The following is a 19,860-nucleotide window of genomic DNA, read 5'->3' on the forward strand; positions in this document are numbered from 1 at the left end:
ATTCAGTAATCGGTAGCTGCCATTGTACTAGTATTAAATAAGAAAATAAAATGTCCTTAACCTAGAAAAAAGAAACTATACCAAAATGCAATTAGTTATATTAATGAATGAAAAGATTATTAAATGTTGTGTTTTTGCCCTGCTTTTCTGTATTTCCCTAATTATAAAAATGATTTCTGTAAACTGATTAATAACGGAAGTAGCCCTAAGACTTGTTAAACATTATTAAAAAAGGAATTTCAAAAGGGCTCAGAGTCCCTTTAGCCCAAAAATAATACCTCATCATAACCTGAGTAAGAAAGAAGTTTCACTTAGCTAGAAGGTAATCAGAAAAAAAGCCATTAATGGGGCACCTGGGTGGCTCTGTCAGTTAAGCAGCTGCCTTTGGCTCAGGTTATGATTGCAGGGTCCTGTGACCAAGTACTGCATTGGGCTCCCTTCTCAGCAGAGAGCCTGCTTCTCCCTCTCCCTCTGCCTACTGCTTTGCCTACTTGTACTCTCTATTGTTCTGTCAAATAAATAAATAAAATCTTAAAAAAAAAAAAAAGGGCCATTAAAAAAACAAAACAGAACAGAATTGGGGCTACCTGGGTGGCTCAGTTGGTTGGGCATCTGCCTCTGGCTCAGGTCATGACCCAGAGTTGTGGGATGGAGTGCTGCATGGGGTTTCCTACTCAGCTGAAGCAAGGAGTCTGCTTCTCCCTCTTCCCAACTCATACTCTCTCTTGCTCAAATAAAGTCTTAAAACAACAACAACAACAAAACCCCAGAATGAACAGTTACTTCCTCACTATCTCAACATGGCTAAAATTTCCCATTTCTTCACAGTGACTTTAAACTTCCTGAGTTTCATTTGAGGCTGGCAGCCTCAATTTGGGCTATTTCCAAATGACTCTGCTCTATAAAGACTTATGCAAAAACAAAACAAAATAAAAAACAAACCACTTATTATTTAGCCAATTACTTTTCCCCCCCCCACATACTAAATTCCTCAAGTTACCTGTAGGGCCACAGCTACAGGTGCATTTATGTTACTATTACATGGTGAAGTACTATTTGTCCTTGATGGCTTTGCAGTACTTGGGGAAGAAACTGGTATAGTTGTCTGGTTGAGAACATCCTTTTGAACAGTGGAATCCTCTACTGGATCCTTTTCTTGCTGAGTTGTGCTAAGGAAAAGAGAGCTTGACATTAGACTTAGTACAGCACAAACAAAGAGCTGAGCAAATAATCAGAAGAGAAAGTAATCTTTTTTTTTTTTTTTTTTAAAGATTTTATTTATTTACTTGACAGAGAGAGAAAGAGAGAGAAGCCCAATTCGGGGCTTGTTCCCAGGACTCTGAGATCATGACCTGAGCCCAAGGCATAGGCTTACCCTACTGAGACACCCAGGCACCCCGAAAAAGTAATTAATAATGTAGAAGATTTTCTATACTGAACCTGTACCTTAATGCAGGAAGCTCAGCTGTACATGGAGGACTGGTACTCATACTGAGTTGCTGAGCAGAGGTGCAGTCTGTCTGTTCATCCTCTGCAGGCACTGGGCAACTAACTCTCAACTCTTCATTATCCTTAAAGTAAAAACATACTTCAAAATTAACTCATATAGACACTTCTCCAAAGAAGATGTCCAAATGGCCAATAAGCGCTTGTAAAGATGTTTAACCATCATCAGTCATTAGGGAAATGCAAATTCAAACCACAATGAGAAATCACTTTGCACTCATTAGGGTGGCTATAACCAATAAGAAACAAATGTTTGTGATGATATGGAGACATCAGAACTCTCATACACTGAAAGCAGTAATGCAAAATGGTGCATTTTGGAAAACAGTCTGATAGTTCTTCAAAAAGTTAAACAGTTACCGTATGACCCAACAGTATATACCCAAGAGAAGATATGTCTACACACAGATTTTCACAGTAGCCTTATTCATAGTAGCCAAAAAACCGTGAACAACCTAAACAGTCATCAACTGGTGAACAGATAAACAAAATGTGGTATATCCATATAATGGAATGTTACTGTGCAATAAAAGGAACGAAGTACTAGTACACACTACCATAATGAATGAACCTTGAGAACATCATGCTGCCAGTCACAAAAAGACAAATACTACATCATTTCACTTATGCAAGTTACCCAGAGTACTCACATTTATATAGACAAAGTAGAATGGTGGCTGCCAGTGGCTGAGGGAAGAGGTAATGGGTAATGGGAGTCACCGTGTAATGGGTATACCATTTTACTTTATTATTATTTTTTTTTTTAAAGAGTTTTTATTTATTTATTTGACAGAGAAAGACATAGCAAGAGAGGGAACATGAGCAGGGAGAGTGAGTGAGGGAGAAGCAGGCTGCCCACAGAGCATGGAACCCTATGTGGGGCTCGATCCCAGGACCCCAGGATCATGACCCGAGCTGAAGACGGACGCTTAACGACTGAGCCACCCAAGTGCCCTGACTTTATTATTATTTTTTAAAGATCTTGTGTTTTAAGGAATCTCTACACCCAATGTGGGGTCTGAACTTGCAACCCAGAGACCAAGAGTTGCATGCTCTACCAAATGAGCTAGCCAGGTGTGCCCTACTGCATTTTATATTTATAAGATAAAAAGTTCTGGAGATTAGATGCACAACATTGTGAATGTATTTAGCACAACTGAACTGCACACAATGAACAATGTTTAAGATGGTAAATTTTTTAGAAGGGGCAGAGGGAGAGAATCTCAAACAGACACCACACTGTTTTACCACCCTGAGGGATCAGGACAAAAGCTGAAATCAAGAGTTGGATGCTTAATTGACTAAACCACCCAGGCATCCTTTAAGTTGGTATATTTTATATTACGTGCAATTTACCATACTTAAAAATATATATTTTTATTTATTTCAGATAGAGCGAGAGAGAGAGCTTAAGGTTGGGGGGGGCGGGTGGCACAGAGGAGAGGGAGAAGCAGGCTCACCACTAAGCAGGGAGTCCAATGCGGGGCTTGATCCCAGGACCCCAAGATCATAACCTGAGCTGAAGGCAGATGCTTTACTGACTGAGCCACCCAGGCACCCCTTAACACAATTTTAAAAATTAAAAATACCCAACAACAATAGCAAAGGATGCCTGAGTAGCTCAGTCGGTTAAGCATTTGCCTTAGCTTGTGTCATGACCCCAGAATCCTGGGATAAGAGTCCCGCACTGAGATCCTTGCTCAGTAGGAGGCTGCTTTTCCCTCTCTCCCTCCCCCTTGCTCACACTCTCTCTCTCAAACACACACACACACACACCCCCATTAAAAAAACAGAAACAAAAACTAATAGCAAGCCCTGGATATTAAAGTCAATTGATGAAATACATATTTCACTAGGTTTGTTTCTTATTTAAAAGATTTTATTTATTTGACAGACAGAGATCCCAAGGAGGCAGAGAGGCAGCAGAGAGAAAGAGAGGGGGAAGCAGGCTCCCCACTGAGCAGAGCACCCAATGTGGGGCTTGATATCCCAGGACTCTGGGATCACAACCCAAGCTGAAGGCAGAGGCCTTAACCCACTGAGCCACCCAGGTGGCCCCCCGCTTTTTAAGATTTTATTTGAGAGAGTGAGTGAGCAAGCATGAGTGGGGGAGGGGAGGGGTGCAGATGGGCAGAAGGAGAGGGCGAGATAGATGTCCCACTGAGCAGGGAGCTTGATCCCAGGACCCCAGGATCATGATCTGAGCCAAAGGCAGACATTTAACCAACTAAGCCTCCCAAGCAGCCCCAAATTTCAGTAGGTTTAAAGGTAATATTCAGAAAAACTTTGTGGAATTATATATAGACAAGTATAAAAATAAAAATTAGGAAGGCCAGAACAAAATCAGAGGTTCGACCTATAAGGTGCCATATCAAATTAAGAGTTCAAGGAAGGGGGCACCTGGGTGGCTCAGTGGGTTGACCTTCTGCCTTCGGCTCAGGTCATGATCTCAGGGTCCTGGGATAGAGTCCTGCATCGGCCTCTCTGCTCAGTGGGGAGGCTGCTTCCCCCTCACTCTCTGTCTGCCTCTCTGCCTACTTGTGAGCTCTCTGTCAAATAAATTAAAAAACAAACAAACAAACAAACAAACCCCACAAGAGTTTAAGGGAAGTGAAGAATTTATCAAAGAGATAATATAGGAAAATTTCCTAGCATGTAAGGATGAGTTTCCAGACTGAAAAGGTCTACCAAGTATCCAGTGCAATGAATTAATAAAGAGCCAAAGCAAGATACACCTTCATGACATTTCACAGAATACCAGGGATAAATAAAGATCCTACAAGCCCTCAGAGAGGGGGGTAAAAAGAGGTTATAGAAGGATCAGAACGAGGTTTCTTTTTTTATTTTTTTAAAAAAATATTTTATTTATTTATTTGACAGACAGAGACCACAAGTAGGCAGAGAGGCAGACAGAGAGAGAGGAGGAAGCAGGCTCCCCGCTGAGCAGAGAGCCCGATGTGGGGCTCGATCACAGGACCCTGGGATCATGACCCGAGCCGAAGGCAGAGGCTTTAACCCACTGAGCCACCCGGGCGCCCCGAACGAGAGGTTTCTAAAAAGGATCTCTGGAAGCCAGACTGTTTCCTGAGCAAGATACAAAAAAGAACAAATCATGAAAAAAAGACTGATAAATAGGACCATACTAAAATATGAACTTGTTTTCACTCGCAAATACTAAACGCTGAAAACAAACCATAATTAGTAATATATGTCATTGACAAAGGATTAGTATCCAAAATAAATTTAAAAATTCCACGAATCTGTAAGATAAGTGATAACCTGGGGCGCCTGGGTGGCTCAGTGGGTTAAGCCTCTGCCTCAGGCTCGGGTCGTGGTCTCAGGGTCCTGGGATGGAGCCCCGCATGGGGCTCTCTGCTCAGCAGGGAGCCTGCTTCCCCCCTCTCTCTCTGCCTGCCTCTCTACCTACTTGTGATCTCTCTCTCTCGTTTTCTGTAAGATAAATAAATAAAATATTAAAAAAAAAAAAGTTAAGTGATAACCAACAGGAAAAAAAGGTGCCAAATACTTAAAGAGAAACGCAAATGGCCAATACAACATGAAAAGGTAAGTTGACCTCAACTGTAATTAAATTTTAGATGCCCTATCCCTCCGCAATTCCACTATGTATATACCTAAAAACAAGGTGTATGTGTAGTTTGAACACACACAGCAGAACTGCTTATAATGTCAAAAACAAACAAACAAAACAAAAAAACCCACAACAGATCAAGTGCCCATCAACAGTAAAATAAGGATATTCTTTCTTTCTTTCTTTGACAGAGATCACAAGTAGGCAGAAAAGCCAGTATAGAGAGAGAGGGGGAAGCAGGCTCTCAGATGAGCAGAGATCCCGATGCGGGGCTCAATCCCAGGACCCTGAGGATCATGACCTGAGCCGAAGGCAGAGGCTTAACCCACTGAGCCACCCAGGCGCCCCAAAATAAGGATATTCTTACAAAAGAATACACAGTGTAAAATGAACTACTTGTATCAACACAGATGAATTTCACACAATATAGAATGAAAGAAATAAGAGAATACGTATTTCATTTATGTTGTATTCAAGAACAGGCACACTGAACAGTATACTCTCTATACTGAACAGTATACTCTCAAGGCCTGCTGGCCAAATCCAGCCTCTGAGTTTTGTTGGTATGGCCTATGTGCTAAGAGTGGTTTTTAAGTTTTTAGCATGTGGCCCACAAGCCTAAAATATTTACGTTCTAGACCTACTTTACAGAAAAAGTTTCCCAAGCAAGAATGGTAAAATTATAAAGAAAAGCAAGAAAATTATTATTGCCAAGTCAGGATGTTTCCTCTGACGGGGAGGAAGGGAAGAAATAGGAGGAATTGTAAAAAGGAAGGGGAGACACATGGCATTGTTCAGATATTTGTGATGTTTACTGTCCACAACCGTGAGTTGAGATCACAAGGGGAGATACACTTTATTCTTTTTTTTTTTTTTTTAAGATTTTATTTATTTATTTGACAGATAGAGATCACAAGTAGGCAGAGAGGCAGGCAGAGAGAGAGGAGGAAGCAGGCTCCCCGCTGAGCAGAGAGCCCCACGCGGGACTCGATCCCAGGACCCTGGGATCATGACCCGAGCCGAAGGCAGCGGCCCAACCCACTGAGCCACCCAGGCGCTCCGACTTTATTCTTCTTTAAAAAGCCATCAACTGTAAAACACACCATTATTTTATGTATTACTAAGAAAAAACACTGCCACTTAAACAAGGGTAATGTTTAATCACAGATTTTCAAAGGTGGAAAAATGTCTATCTTAAGGCTGATGAAATAACTACAACATTGCACAATTTTGTAAACAGGGGAAGACAAAGAAATACCTTCAAAATTCCGTGGGAAAATGATTTCTATTGCAGATCTCTACAGAAATAAGCTATTGATCCAATGTGAAAACAAAAACATTTTTGGAATGCAAGATCTCAAGAAATTTATACTAAAAACCACTAATTCAGGAAGCTCAGGAAGATGTGACATACCATAAAAAAGGAAAGTAAAACAAGAGTAAGAAAGAGAGAGGATTCAACAAAAGAAAGTAAGGAAAATTCTCAGGATGATGGTAAAGTCAAGTCCCAGCTACACAACTGTGCAACAAGCCACTGAGAGTATAAGGAGAAATAAGTGCAGTATAATGTGAGGTTCAGTTTGGTGGGGGGGGGGGGGGAGGATCAAGATGTGACTTACAAATGGTGGTATATCCTAATCTAACTGGCAATACTTTTTACCTTTTTTTAAAAAGGCTTTATTTATTTGAGAGAAAGAGAGAGAGAGAGAGAGAGAATGAGGAAGGAGGAGTGGCAGGGAGGAGTGCTCCCTGTCTGAGCAGGGAGCCTAACTTGGGGGAGGGTGGTACAGCTGGATCCCAGGAACCTGAGATCATGACCTGAGCTGAAGGCTTAACCTATTGAGCCATCCAGGCACCCCTGCTTTTGTTTTGTTTTAAGATTTTATTTATTTATTTGAGAGAGAGAAAGTGAGAGAGAGCACGAGAGGGGAGAAGGTCAGAGGGAGAAGCAGGCTCTCTGTGGAGCCGGGAGCCCACTGTGGGACTCAATCCCAGGACTCTGGGATCATGACCTGAGCCGAAGGCAGTTGCTTAACCAACTGCACCACCTAGGCACCCAGCCCTGCTTTTTACTTTCTTAATGATACTAAATCTAGGGAACCTTATAATGGATGGTATTCTAGAAACAATGGAGTAAAATATACAGGGAGGGTAAGAAAAGTATGCTGGCTTAAGAGAGCTAAATCCTTAGGTTCTAAATGGAAAGTTAATAGATAATGTTGAAACTTGTAAAGTCCAAGAAATAAAGTATACTGTGAACATGCAACTCGATCTCGGGGTTGTGAGTTCAAGCCCTACCTTGGGTGCAGAGATTACTTAAAAAAAAGAAAAAAAGAGAAAGAGAAAGGGAAAGAAAAAGAAAAAAAATAAAGAAAAAGAAATAGCAGATAACCATTTATTTAGAAATATAGGGGGAAAACGAGAAAAAGCTAGTCAAAATGGCTGCACAGGTCTACTATTTTTCACTATGAACCTAATTGTACCATGTGTATGTCCTATAAAATTAAAATAAAAATTGAATTAAGAAAAAAAGAGAAGAAAATGAGAAAAATATGTTGGGTGTGAAGACTTCGTACAGGAAGAGGTCTACACTCAAAACTATTTTAGGAGGGGGACCTATCCTAAAGGTTGATTTCCTATGTCTTCGATATCAACTCTCCATTACTTGAAAGCCTGAATTTTACCAAACTTGGAATTTATTTACATCACTAATTACAGGCTTCAGCGCAAATAACACTTTCCACCAGTTTGCATTAATTGGTTCTACCAAGATGAGTTGCCTGATACCAAAGACCTGCAAAAGTGAAGAAACACTTTACTTTTTTGAACTGGTTTAATTTTTATTTATTTTACTTTTAATTAACATATAATGTATTATTTGTTTCAAGGGTACAGGTCTGTGATTCATCAGTCTTACACAACACCCAGTGCTTTACTGGCCTGTGTAGCTTCATCATAAATCTTTTTATAATACTCAAAGTAAGCTAACAATCCCATGAATAAAAAGCATGATAGAAATACATATTAAGTGCAAATAAAATTTCAAATAATAACTGCAAACAAAGGCTAGCTATGGTCACACAAGTAAAAGATGGATGCCTCAGTATTTACCTTTTCTTTGTAGACACCTTTAACAACATCAGACATCCTACTCTCCAAAACAAGTTCACCTGGAGTTCTCGATGAACTTCCAGGTAAAGGAGGAAAATTTGAGGCTAATAAGTCAAACTTTGGTGTTGGAGCCTTTGCTTCAGCTGATGAAGACGGGGGTCTCTAAAAGACACAAATCATAAAACAGATCACAAGCCAATCTCATTCCCTAATCCTGTACCACAGAAGCTGAGAGCTATAAGGAAACAAACAAAATTAACTCTATACTAATGCACAGAATTGTTTGTTCTCCTATAAATTCCTGGCTTCTCCTCCCAGTTGAGCTTTTATTATTATTATTTTTTTAATCAATCCTGCTTACCTTTCATCAACTGCCTCTCCTTTTTTTTTTTTTTTTTTTTTTTGCAAACTGTGTCACACTCCTTAAGCCTGCTAACCAAATCTCCACTATTTGTTTTCTAACTTGTTACTCCCTTTCCAGAACAAAAATAAAAACCCTTGTGTGACCTAAATTTGCCATTAGCTTTTCTCCTTCCATATAGTCTTCACAAGAATATCCTTCCTTGAAAAAATCTCCTGATCTGCCTTTCTGCTCACCATTCTATTCCCTGACAAGCCTCTCACTTGTACTTCCTCACCTCTGCAATCACCACTAAAACTGCGCTGACCAGTCACTAATGCCTTCCACAATGCAATATCCGACAGACTTTTTTTCCCCCTAACCTCATATAGAAGCTGGCACAGTAAACATTCTTTCCTTTGGGAGCTCATTCCTCCCTTAGCTTCTGTGATACCTCTTTATCTTCACTTTCAGATCTCATAATCAGGTGCTTGCAGCTCTCTACCTACACCCTTCGACAGTTTCAGTTTTTATGTGGTTACTACTCTTTTCATTCCATACTCTCCCTATTGTGATAGCCACTATTCATGCCTTCAACTACTAACCTATATGCAAACAACCTTTACAACTATATTTTTCACTTTTGGTCACTTTCTGGCTACACACCACTGGAAATTTGCCAAAACTCACTGAATTTTACACTTTCAATACTGTCAGCCCAGAACTTTACCTGAAACCTAGACATCCATTTGCCTATCAGCACTCTCTACTCAGATTTTGCTTGGATACAGCAACAACATACTAAGTAATCTCATTCTTCAGCCCAAAGTTACTTTGTTGCCAAAGTTCCATTCTTGACCACTTTATTTAAATCACTTGCTTTACAGAGTCCCTTGAATGATTTCATCTACTTTTATGATTTCAATTACTTTCTGTAAGCTTACAAATACTAAATTTTGTCTCTAGCTAAAATCTCCTTCCTGTACAAAGGCATGTCCACTCTGCCTTTCCTACTTGAAAGCATGCTTATCTCCTTTTTCTTTACTGTTTCAGTCGTCAATCCTCAACGTATTTTCAACATATTATACGGACTTCAAAACTAATCTCTTCTCTCCTCAATTGTTAAAGGCCACTTAGGGATTCATGTGGACTGCTGCAATGGTATCCTAAAAAAGTTGTTGCCATGTCATGGGGGCCCCTGGTACAGAAAGCTATAAATGAAAAACAATACTATTTTAAAAGACTCACAGTTTGCCCTAAGGACCATTCTGTGTGTTACAATACAATATGTTTTCTTCTTTGAAAATGCTTATCTTTTCACTACTTATATATGTAGCCTACATGCTATATGTATACTAATATGCATATATAATCCACTACTTATACATGTAAAAACAAGTTTTATACTATAATTTATTTATTTTATTTTATTTTTTTAAAGATTTTATTTATTTATTTGACAGAGAGAAATCACAAGTAGTCGGAGAGGCAGGCAGAGAGAAAGAGAGAGAGAGAGGGAAGCAGGCTCTCCGCTGAGCAGAGAGCCGGATGCGGGACTCAATCCCAGGACCCTGAGATCATGACCTGAGCCGAAGGCAGCGGCTTAACCCACTGAGCCACCCAGGCGCCCTATAATTTATGATTTATCTGTAAATTCTAGGCAGGGTTTTTCTTGAGACCTCTGTGGGTTCCTTCATCATTCTGATTTCTCAATTCCTTTTGTTTTCAGGTAAGAGATGGCAAACACTCACCATGAACAAACCACAAAAAAATAAAAACATGATTAATTTGAAGCTAGATAAGTCAAAATTCAAATAAAAACATATTTAGAACCATAAAAGTTTTTTTAATCTATAGGCAGTTTTATAAGATTAGTGGATAGAAGAAAATAGTAGGTAGAAAATTGTCTCCACCAAATATCAATAAACAGTTTAAGTTTCCCACACCATCCAGAGAGCTTTGTAAGTAAACGATAAGCTTTATCAGCTTGGCAAAATGTCCTATATTTATAGGGCTGATAAATAGGAACTTTTTTTTTTTTTAAAGATTTTATTTATTTATTTGACAGATCACAAGTAGGCAGAGAGGCAGGCAGAGAGAGAGAGAGAGAGAGAGGAGGAAGCAGGCTCCCTGCCGAGCAGAGAACCCGATGCGGGGCTCGATCCCAGGATCCTGGGATCACGACCTGAGCCGAAGGCAGAGGCTTTAACCCACTGAGCCACCCAGGCGCCCCTAAATAGGAACTTTTGTTCAATGTCTGACAAGAGTGTAAATTGGCACAACCCCTATAGAAAGCTGTGGGTTGGTAGCAATTTACTGAATTATAACCCAGAAATCCCATTCTAGGGATTCTCCTTCAGGTATTATTAAATATATGGGAAATGATGGTTGTATGAAGTTATTATAGTTACTGTTTGTAAGACTGAAAGACTGAAAGTATTTAAATGTCCATTAATAACGTAATAAACTTTTCACTAAAAATTTTCATTTTTAAATTTTAATTTATTTTATTTTATTATTTTTTTTTTTAAAGATTTTATTTATTTACTTGAGAGAGAGACAGTGAGAGAGAGCATGAACGAGGAGAAGGTCAGAGAGAGAAGCAGACTCCCCATGGAGCTGGGAGCCCGATGCGGGACTCAATCCCGGGACTCCAGGATCATGACCTGAGCCGAAGGCAGTCGTCCAACCAACGGAGCCACCCAGGCGTCCCTCATTTTTAAATTTTTAAACCATATGATTATATCAGGTATTCAAGTAATTTTTTAAAATACAAGAAACAGGGGCGCCTGGGTGGCTCAGTGGGTTAATCCTCTGCCTTCTGCTCAGGTCCTGATCCCAGGATCCTGGGATCGAACCCCACATCAGGATCTCTGCTCAGCAGGAAGCCTGCTTCCCTGTCTCTCTCTGCCTGCCTCTCTGCCTACTTGTGACCTCTCTCTGTGTCAAATAAATAAATACAATCTAAAAAAAAATAAATAAATAAAAATAAAAGTCAAATCCCTAACTATACATGTGCTTTAAGGGTGGGGAATGGTGGTAGTAGTAGTGGATATTTTAGGGTCAAAGCACAGGTTCTATTTACCTTTGCCTAATACTATAATCAGTAAGACAAAACCCCAGAAAGACCAACCACAAGCCAATGCCATACTAAATCACAAAAGAAAAAAAAAAAAAAAGATGTAATACAGGTAAAAAACACTTACCTGGACTCTTTCATCTTCTCGTCGTCTTCGACCTCTGAAAAGAGTTCTCCTTTTAACAATGATAAAAAAGTTGGGGATGATGGGAGGGACAATTCATAAGTTTCTTCAAATATATAATACACTCTATCAATGATGGGTGAATTTCTAGTTTAGCTAACTATACTTTCTATATCTCCACTATTAAGAGATGAATATATATTCTTCTGAAGGGATCCTAAACTAATCTACCAAAAACTTCATCTGTTACCACCATCACCACTAAGTAAGTTGGGCCCACTTTTACTAAGTAGTGCTCCTTCCACACCAGAAGTATATCAAAGTTTTTTGTTTCATTTCGGCAGAGTAGGCGAGAAGGTATAACACCATTTCCCCATTTTCACAGCTACAAGTTGTAAGAAATTAAACTAGAATGCAGATAGGATCTGATCTTTCTAAGCTATTCTTTCTTCAGTAAACCATAAAGAACTTCAGAGTAACTTTATACACCCGATTCAGCTATATTCTATATGGGCACTATACATTTCTTAATAATTATGAAAAACTATTAACCCAAATTATATGAACACTGTATTCATTTAGCATAACCATACACTAATAGTTTAAACAAAAAATAATCACTAGATCATGTTCTTCAAATATTCACATTATGAGCAAAATATTTTCATATACCTTATCCGTATTTGTTACCATATTTCCTTACCTGCCCCTACCATAGTCCCCATTCTGTTCCATCTGTATAGTAGGAGTTTCTTTTGCAAGGTAGCTTTGCTCCTGATGCCCTGTTACTGTAGGGTTATGCCGCTCAGTTGTAAAGTTCCTTGAACCAGATCTGTTTAATGGTCCATCCCCCAATGACACAGACCCCTCTGCCGAGTGTTCTGAACCACTCGATGACCTGAAATGAGGCTTCACACTATAAGAAATATAAGATCACATACATGAGAGGATAAATGAAGACAGAAAGAAAATCTTTCCCCTTAATGGTAAAAAATACATTTAAAGGGACAAGTTAAAAATTGCGTTCTACTGTATTCTATTTTCCACAAATTAAGGTACACATAGAAGTATCACATTATAAAGATATAAACTCTTTTTGTCTGAGATTTTTACATTTAAAAAAGTTATTTGGAGGGGTGTCTGGGTGGCTCAGTCATTGATCATCTACCTTCGGCTCAGATTATGATCCCAGGGTCCTGGGATTGAGCCCCATATCGGGTTGCCTGCTCAACAGGAAACCTGCTTCTCCCTTGCCCACTCCCCCCGCTCTCTGTCAAATAAATAAATAAAATAAATAAAATTTTTTAAAAATAAAAAAGTTGTTTGGAGATATTTGGGGTAAAATCCAAAGTTCTTCAAGATAAAGCTACCTCTATTTCGATACTCAAAATACAACTAGGATTTTAGCTAATTTAACACCAGTAGCAGTCTTGACACACCTAAATCAACCAGACTTTAAGTTTATTAAAGAATTTATGCCATACATTCTCAATGGGGCAACATCACCCCTAGTGGGAGTGAAAAAGGTTCCTGGGGTGGGGGGTGGGGCTAAGAAGGAACAAAAAAAGTCCCAATCTTACTTTTATGCATAGAGCACAGATATACATATATTATATAAATACATATACCATATCGTCAATACTAAATTTTCATAGGAAAAAATTGGGGTGATGTCTAAAAAAAAAAATGTCACTCTTTAGGGGAGTGACAACCAAAACCAGAGAAACAGTGCAATATATTAAAATCCCACCTTCTTACTAAATTAATTGTTCAAAGAGCCTCTGTAAAAAAAAAAAAGCTAGGAAGGATAATGCAACTAATAGCCTGGCATGGCTTCATGAATTAGGTATAGAATCTAGTTAAAAAAAACTATAAACAAGATGACAGGTATAAGCACCCAATTCTCTAACAATGTGTAAGCAGATAAAGCTAGGGTAGGGGGTTAAGGAGGCTACAGTTTAATCAACAATGAAAACACCTGAAGTAATGAGGACCTTGGCTCCACAGGAGATTATACAGGGAAGTATAAGATTTATATTTGGCCCCTTATTTGTGTTTAAAAATTCCACTTTTACAGTCTATTTTCCAGGTTATAAATTTATATCAACAAACACATTGCCAATTCTCTGAATTTGGATTTAAAACTTCAAAATAATTATAACCCCAACAATTAAACATGAATTTCAACAATATCTACAGCTACCCTATTCTTTACAGAAAATAAAAAAATTAGGTTACTGCCATTAAAACTTAAATATAAAAACCAGGAGACAAAGTTGGGTTGAATTTCATTAAGATTATATGAAATAATTACTTTATGTCACAAAATAGATTTTAGTATTTTTAAGATTTTTGTTTACTTATTTGACAGAGAGAGAGCGCCAGAGAGCACAAATGGAGGCGGGGCGGGGAGGACATGCTACAGCAGAGGGAGAGGGAGAAGCAGGCTCCCTGATGAGCTGGGAGCCTGATATGGGGCTCAATCCCAGGATCCCAGGATTTCAATCTGAGCTGAAGGCACTTAACCAACTGAGCCACCCAAAATCTCCACAAAATAGATTTTTAATAGTGAAAATTATACAACATCAACACGAAGTGATTTTAAAATATTTTTATTATCTATCATATCTGAAAATGACTTCATGAAGGAAAATGCTGTTTATCTGTTCAGAACTATAATTAGCCTAAATTTTCTCACTGCATTTCAATATACCTAACAGATAAGTTACTAGGTTTAAACAGCCCTCAGATCTCATAATCTTACCCTTCACTGAGAGGGACTTACAATCTCAGTCCAGGCAAAAGAAAAAGGAAAGATAAAAGAATAAGTGATAAAAGATGGAAAGGAAGAAGTAAAGTGACAGAAAGAGGAAATATGAAAGGTAGAAAAATGCTCAGACTTCTGAAAGTTAGTCCTAGTCTCTCTAAGTAGGTCTAGTGATCATCACTGGGCTGTTATAAGGTTCATATAATAAACTACAAAAGGGCTTCCTAAAAGTTACTTTCTCCTTGACTGATAACTTCAAATAAATAAATAAATAAATAAATAACAGATAAATAAAGGTCTTGGAGTAGTCACTTTTTAGAAGAAACAAAACAAGGATTAGGGTCTGTCAAAAAAGCTCTCTTAGTTTCATCTGTAATATTTGCAATTTATAAGAAGAAAATACTCATGTATAATTTTTCTAACTAAAAAATTAACAACCTGTACTGCTCAGATATATGAAAAAGGATTGTAGATGAATGGTTTTGAATATCCCACAAAATTATACTAAACCTGCCATGTACCTTCAAAAGCATAGGCATACTTCCTTATAAACAAGGATGACTGGACTGTCATTCTTGGCTTTCTTACTGTGATTTCAATCTTTTCACCAAGAAAGTACCACAAACGAAAACAAGCGACAATAAAGGAACACCATGAACCCATTTTATGTTACTATCATAAAATAATTTTTTTATCTTTAATATTAAAAAATCAGTATGTATTATGTATAATCTTAGTTTAAATCTTTTTTATACAAATTATCCACTATGAGGTCAAAGTATGTTTATTAATTCTACAATAAATTGTTTAAGCTTTTTACTAAGTCTGTAAATAAGCACTGTGATTACCACAGTAATTCTTTAAGAACTACTGGGAATTGTGTACAATAAATTTCATTATGTTTTGTTTTTATGTAGGCTCTATGCTGGGGTAGACCCCATTGTGGGCTTGAATTCATGACCCTGAGGTCAAGACCTGAGCCAAAATTAAGAGGTGAATGCTTAAATGACTGAGCCATCCTGGCGCCCCTATATCACTATTATTTTTAATCTTACCGATTTTTTTGGAATGGTCGAGGCATATTCACAGCAGCAGCATTTGTTTTATAAGATCCTGGTGCATTAAAGCCATTCACAAAACTACCATTGGGAAAGGGAGCCTAAAAGAAAATGTAATGTTTAAAAACAATTAATGAAAAGGGCAAAACCTAGTGTGAAGGCTTTAAGAAACTCCTGATGAACTAACCTAGTATCAAATTTTTTAAAGATTTTTAATTTGTAAGTAATTTCTACACCCAACATGAGGCTTGAACTCAGGACCCTGAACTCAAGAACTGCATGCTCCACTGAGCCAGCCAGGATCCCTCTCAATTTCTTTTACAAGGCAAAATTAATTTTAAGCATTTTACTTATTCACTTTTGTAATACTCACTGCAAATATCAAGGAAATCATTAGGTCATTACTTAATAAAGTACATTCTCTCTGAAAAATTTTAACTGAAAGCATTTTAAACTAATCAGGATTTACCCAATTTCTTATTTTAATTGGGCAAAATCATTCAGCAAAATCTAAAGCATAAAATTATAGGAATCAATAGCTCAAGTCCTAGTCACATGGTGATTTGATACCATTATCACTACTTAAAAGCCAGAAAGAAACCAGTATCAACACAAAACAAATAAACTACTCTAATTTCTTCAAATTTCAGCTTGAGTGAAAAATTTTATAATTCTTTAAGGATCTCACTTACCAGTGGTGTTTCAAAGTAAGGTGCAGGATTTGGTGACCAAGACTGAGGCACAATACTATAGACCGAGTACTGTTGGTGAGGGTTATATACAGGCTGCATAAAAACTGGTGAGGCATACTGTGCTTGAGTTTGAATGGGCTGACTATACATACTAGAATCCATTAATCGATAACCATTCTTAGCAAAAAATGTATTGATGGCTTTTATCCTTGCCTAGAAGCAAAAGGAACACATTATAAAGAGGACTAAGTGTGTATTTTCACAAATATATTTAATTTACATTTTAAACATGTTTTACACAATTATGTTATTCTGCCTGCTATACAGTCAGTAGAGCAAAAGGAAATGATTGATAGCTTTAAATTATTTTAAAAACTTTTGCATGGCTAATGCAACAATAACAAAGTAAAACCACAAAAGTCAAATTGTAAAACTAACTGCAACTTATCAAAGACAAGGGGGTTAATAATCCTAACAAACACATTCTAAAAACAGAGATAAAAAAATGTGTTGGAGAAGTGAACAGAGTTCACAAAGAAAGGCAAATGGCTCTGAGGCTTATGATAAGATGCTAAACCTTGCTTCTAAGAGAAATGCAATTAAAATGGAATTAAATTTCTCACAGAACTGGCAAAAAATCCAAAAATTTGACAATATACTTCGTTGATAAGGTGTGGCAAAATATACTGCTGATGGGAATGTAAAATAGCACAACCCTTATAAACAAAAACTTAGCAATATCTCCCAAAAATTATATAAGCATTTACCACATTCTCATCAATCCCACTTCAAGGAATCTTTTCCAAATACACACTAAACAAAAACAAGTTAAAAAAAAAAAGGATACACACAGCTGTTCACTGACACTAACTGTAATAGGAAGGGGGAAAGAACTATCCCCAACACACACACGCGCGCGCGCGCACAAACTTAATAGTCCACCAACGGTTGAATACACTATATTACATCCACACAATTGAGTATCATGCAGATGTAAAAATAACTGAGGAATCGCTCTAAGTATTATTACGGAGTGACTTCCAGAATATATTATTGTTTTTAAAAAAAGAGGTAAAACAAGGAGAATATGTATAAGTAAGCTATTATTTAGCTAAGTCAGATAGCAATAGAAGATATACTTGCATTCACACATATATAGGAGTATGTATTTAATATACCACTTCATTTTTTTCCCAAAAATTTTATTTATTTGACAGAAAGAAAGAGAGAGAGTGTACAAGGAAGGGGAGCAGTCGGATCCCCATGGAGCAGGGAGCCTGACGTGGGGCTCAATCCCAGGACTCTGGTATCATGGAGCCAAAGGCAGACACTTAATCAACTGAGCCACCCAGGTGCCCCTAACACCCTGTTTTAGATATTCTACTTTAAAACAACACACACACTAGGCGCCTGGGTGGCTCAGTGTGTTAAGCCCTCTGCCTTCCACTCAGGTCATGATCTCAGTGTCCTGAGATCAAGTCCCGCATCGGGCTCTCTGCTCAGTGGGGAGACTGCTTCCTGCCCCCACCCCGCCTGCCTCTCTGCCTACTTGTGATCTCTGTGTGTCAAAGAAATAAATAATACTGTAAAAAACAAAACAACACACACACACACACATTGAAAATAAAAAAAAAAAAAAATCAATTGTGAAAGCTAAAAGCAAAATTAACCTAAATGTGCATCTGTGTTATATTAGTAATGTAACAAAAAAAAAATCTCAAGTGATTTTGAGCCATAATAAAATCAACTGTTATGAATGTTCCTTAGGAATAAATTACAAGCCAAAGTACAGCAAAAAAAGTTTCTTGTTTCCAAAATTATATTCCTATTGGTATTGTTATTCTGATACTTTTGTGTATGATTATGGGAGAAAGCAATCAGTAATTACAGTAAGGTCACTGAGATCTGAGATTTTTCACATGGGAGAAGACATGGATGTGAGACCGAAGAAGTGAAAATCATGTAGCATGAATTTAAATTGGAAGCCTCAGTATAAACTCATGAAATATTTTTGTTAAAAACAAACACATATTTCATAGCTCTGTTCAATGAAAGGCTTTTAAATGACCATACCAATAACTCCAAAAACTCCTTGTGCCTAGCTAGTGGACTGCAAAATATGACCTTCCCCTAAAAGTAAAGTAGGGACTCTGAAGATTTGACTGACCCCAGGCCTTTGACACAAAATATACAAGACACTAGGAACATCTTGTCACACTAGAGAGCAAGCAAACCACTGAAAATTACCAAGGCTGTGACAAAAGGTCTTCTAAGTTAACTCAAAGAGGCCACAATTCATCAATAAGGACAACAAACACACCAAATATGTTTAAATACCCAACAAAAAAAAATCCTTGGTCATTTTTTAAAGTTCCTAGGGAACCAAAACATTATTTTCAAAAACTAATAATAAAAGCTAGAACCAAGCACTTATCATGTATTTTTTAAAAATATTTTATTTATTTATTTGACAGATAGAGATCCCAAGTAGGCAGAGAGGCAGGCAGAGAGAGAGAGAGGGGGAAGTAGGCTCCCCGCTGAGCAGAGAGCCTGATGCAGGGCTCGATCCCAGGACCCTGAGATCATGACCTGAGCAGAAGGCAGAGGCTCAACCCACTGAGCCACCCAGGCGCCCTTATCATGTATTCTATATATGAGCTGTACCTCAAAGTAATAAAGATGATGCTAAGCTCCCCTTTATAGAAGTCTTTCAACTAATAAATGGGAAAAAAGAAATCCAAAAAATAACACCTCTTTGTAGCCTCTAATAGATTAAGTAGCACCTGGCATAAAAGAGGGACAGATACGAAAACAGACATGTTTTTCTCTCTCTGCTGCTCCCAAATCAAACCAAATTTTGATCAAGTCTCTAAATCTAGCTACCAATTTGCATGAAGTACAGGAAACAGAGGATCATACTAAACTACACTAAAAAAATACAATAAGCCAATTCAAAAATAGGCAAAGGACTTAAATAGACACTTCTTCAAAGATGATATATAAGGAAGGAAATACTGCAATATGCTACACATGGATAAACCTAAGACATTATGTTAAGTGACATAAAACAGTCACAAACAAATGTATGATTTCATTTATATGAACTAATTAGAGTAGTCAAAACTCATACACTAAAAGAATAATGGTGGCTGCCAGGGGCTAGAAGTAGGAGAGAATGCAGGAGTTATTGTTTAATAGATACAGAATTTCAGTTTTACAGGATTAAGAAAGTCCACGTGAATGGATGGTGGCGAATGTGTTTAGTACAACTGTATTTTTATACTTAAAGATCATAAATTTTATATACATGTATTTAAAACAATAAAAACTATAGCTGGCAAAATGTATGAGAAACTCCGTAAAACTTAGTTATTTCAACATACTTTCAAAAGAAAAAACAAATAAGAATGAAAACTACAGATAAAAAGACAAAAACAAGAATCAGGAAAATGTGATATTGTAGCTATGATTTTTTAAAAAATCCCCCTTTCAGAGCTACAAAAACTAGTTTATTTACAGATAAAATTAAGTATAAAATTTGCTTAAAATAATTGGGGCATGGAGAAATGGGTGGTAATATGGATGAAGCAAGAC

General features: G+C 37.6%; 1 protein-coding gene across 9 annotated transcripts in view; it reads right to left on the reverse strand.

Annotated features, from left to right (window-relative positions):
• LARP4 (La ribonucleoprotein 4) overlaps nucleotides 1-19,860 on the reverse strand; it is a 211,034-nt gene that overhangs the window by 5,297 nt on the left and 185,877 nt on the right. For 5 of the 9 annotated variants that reach the window (XM_059185370.1, XM_059185371.1, XM_059185369.1 and 2 more), the window contains 7 exons: nucleotides 16,267-16,479; nucleotides 15,572-15,675; nucleotides 12,453-12,665; nucleotides 11,753-11,801; nucleotides 8,207-8,368; nucleotides 1,447-1,571; nucleotides 1,001-1,169 (listed from right to left, as the gene is read on the reverse strand). In XM_059185370.1, the coding sequence (XP_059041353.1) occupies nucleotides 1,001-1,169; nucleotides 1,447-1,571; nucleotides 8,207-8,368; nucleotides 11,753-11,801; nucleotides 12,453-12,665; nucleotides 15,572-15,675; nucleotides 16,267-16,479 (1,035 nt within the window). Of the gene's footprint in view, nucleotides 1-1,000; nucleotides 1,170-1,446; nucleotides 1,572-8,206; nucleotides 8,369-11,752; nucleotides 11,802-12,448; nucleotides 12,666-15,571; nucleotides 15,676-16,266; nucleotides 16,480-19,860 lie in introns of those variants that run through there. The other 4 variants (XM_059185372.1, XM_059185374.1, XM_059185373.1 and 1 more) reach the window with 4 other exon arrangements.

Source organism: Mustela lutreola, chromosome 8 (genome assembly GCF_030435805.1).
Source record: "Mustela lutreola isolate mMusLut2 chromosome 8, mMusLut2.pri, whole genome shotgun sequence".
NCBI lineage: Eukaryota > Metazoa > Chordata > Mammalia > Carnivora > Mustelidae > Mustela > Mustela lutreola.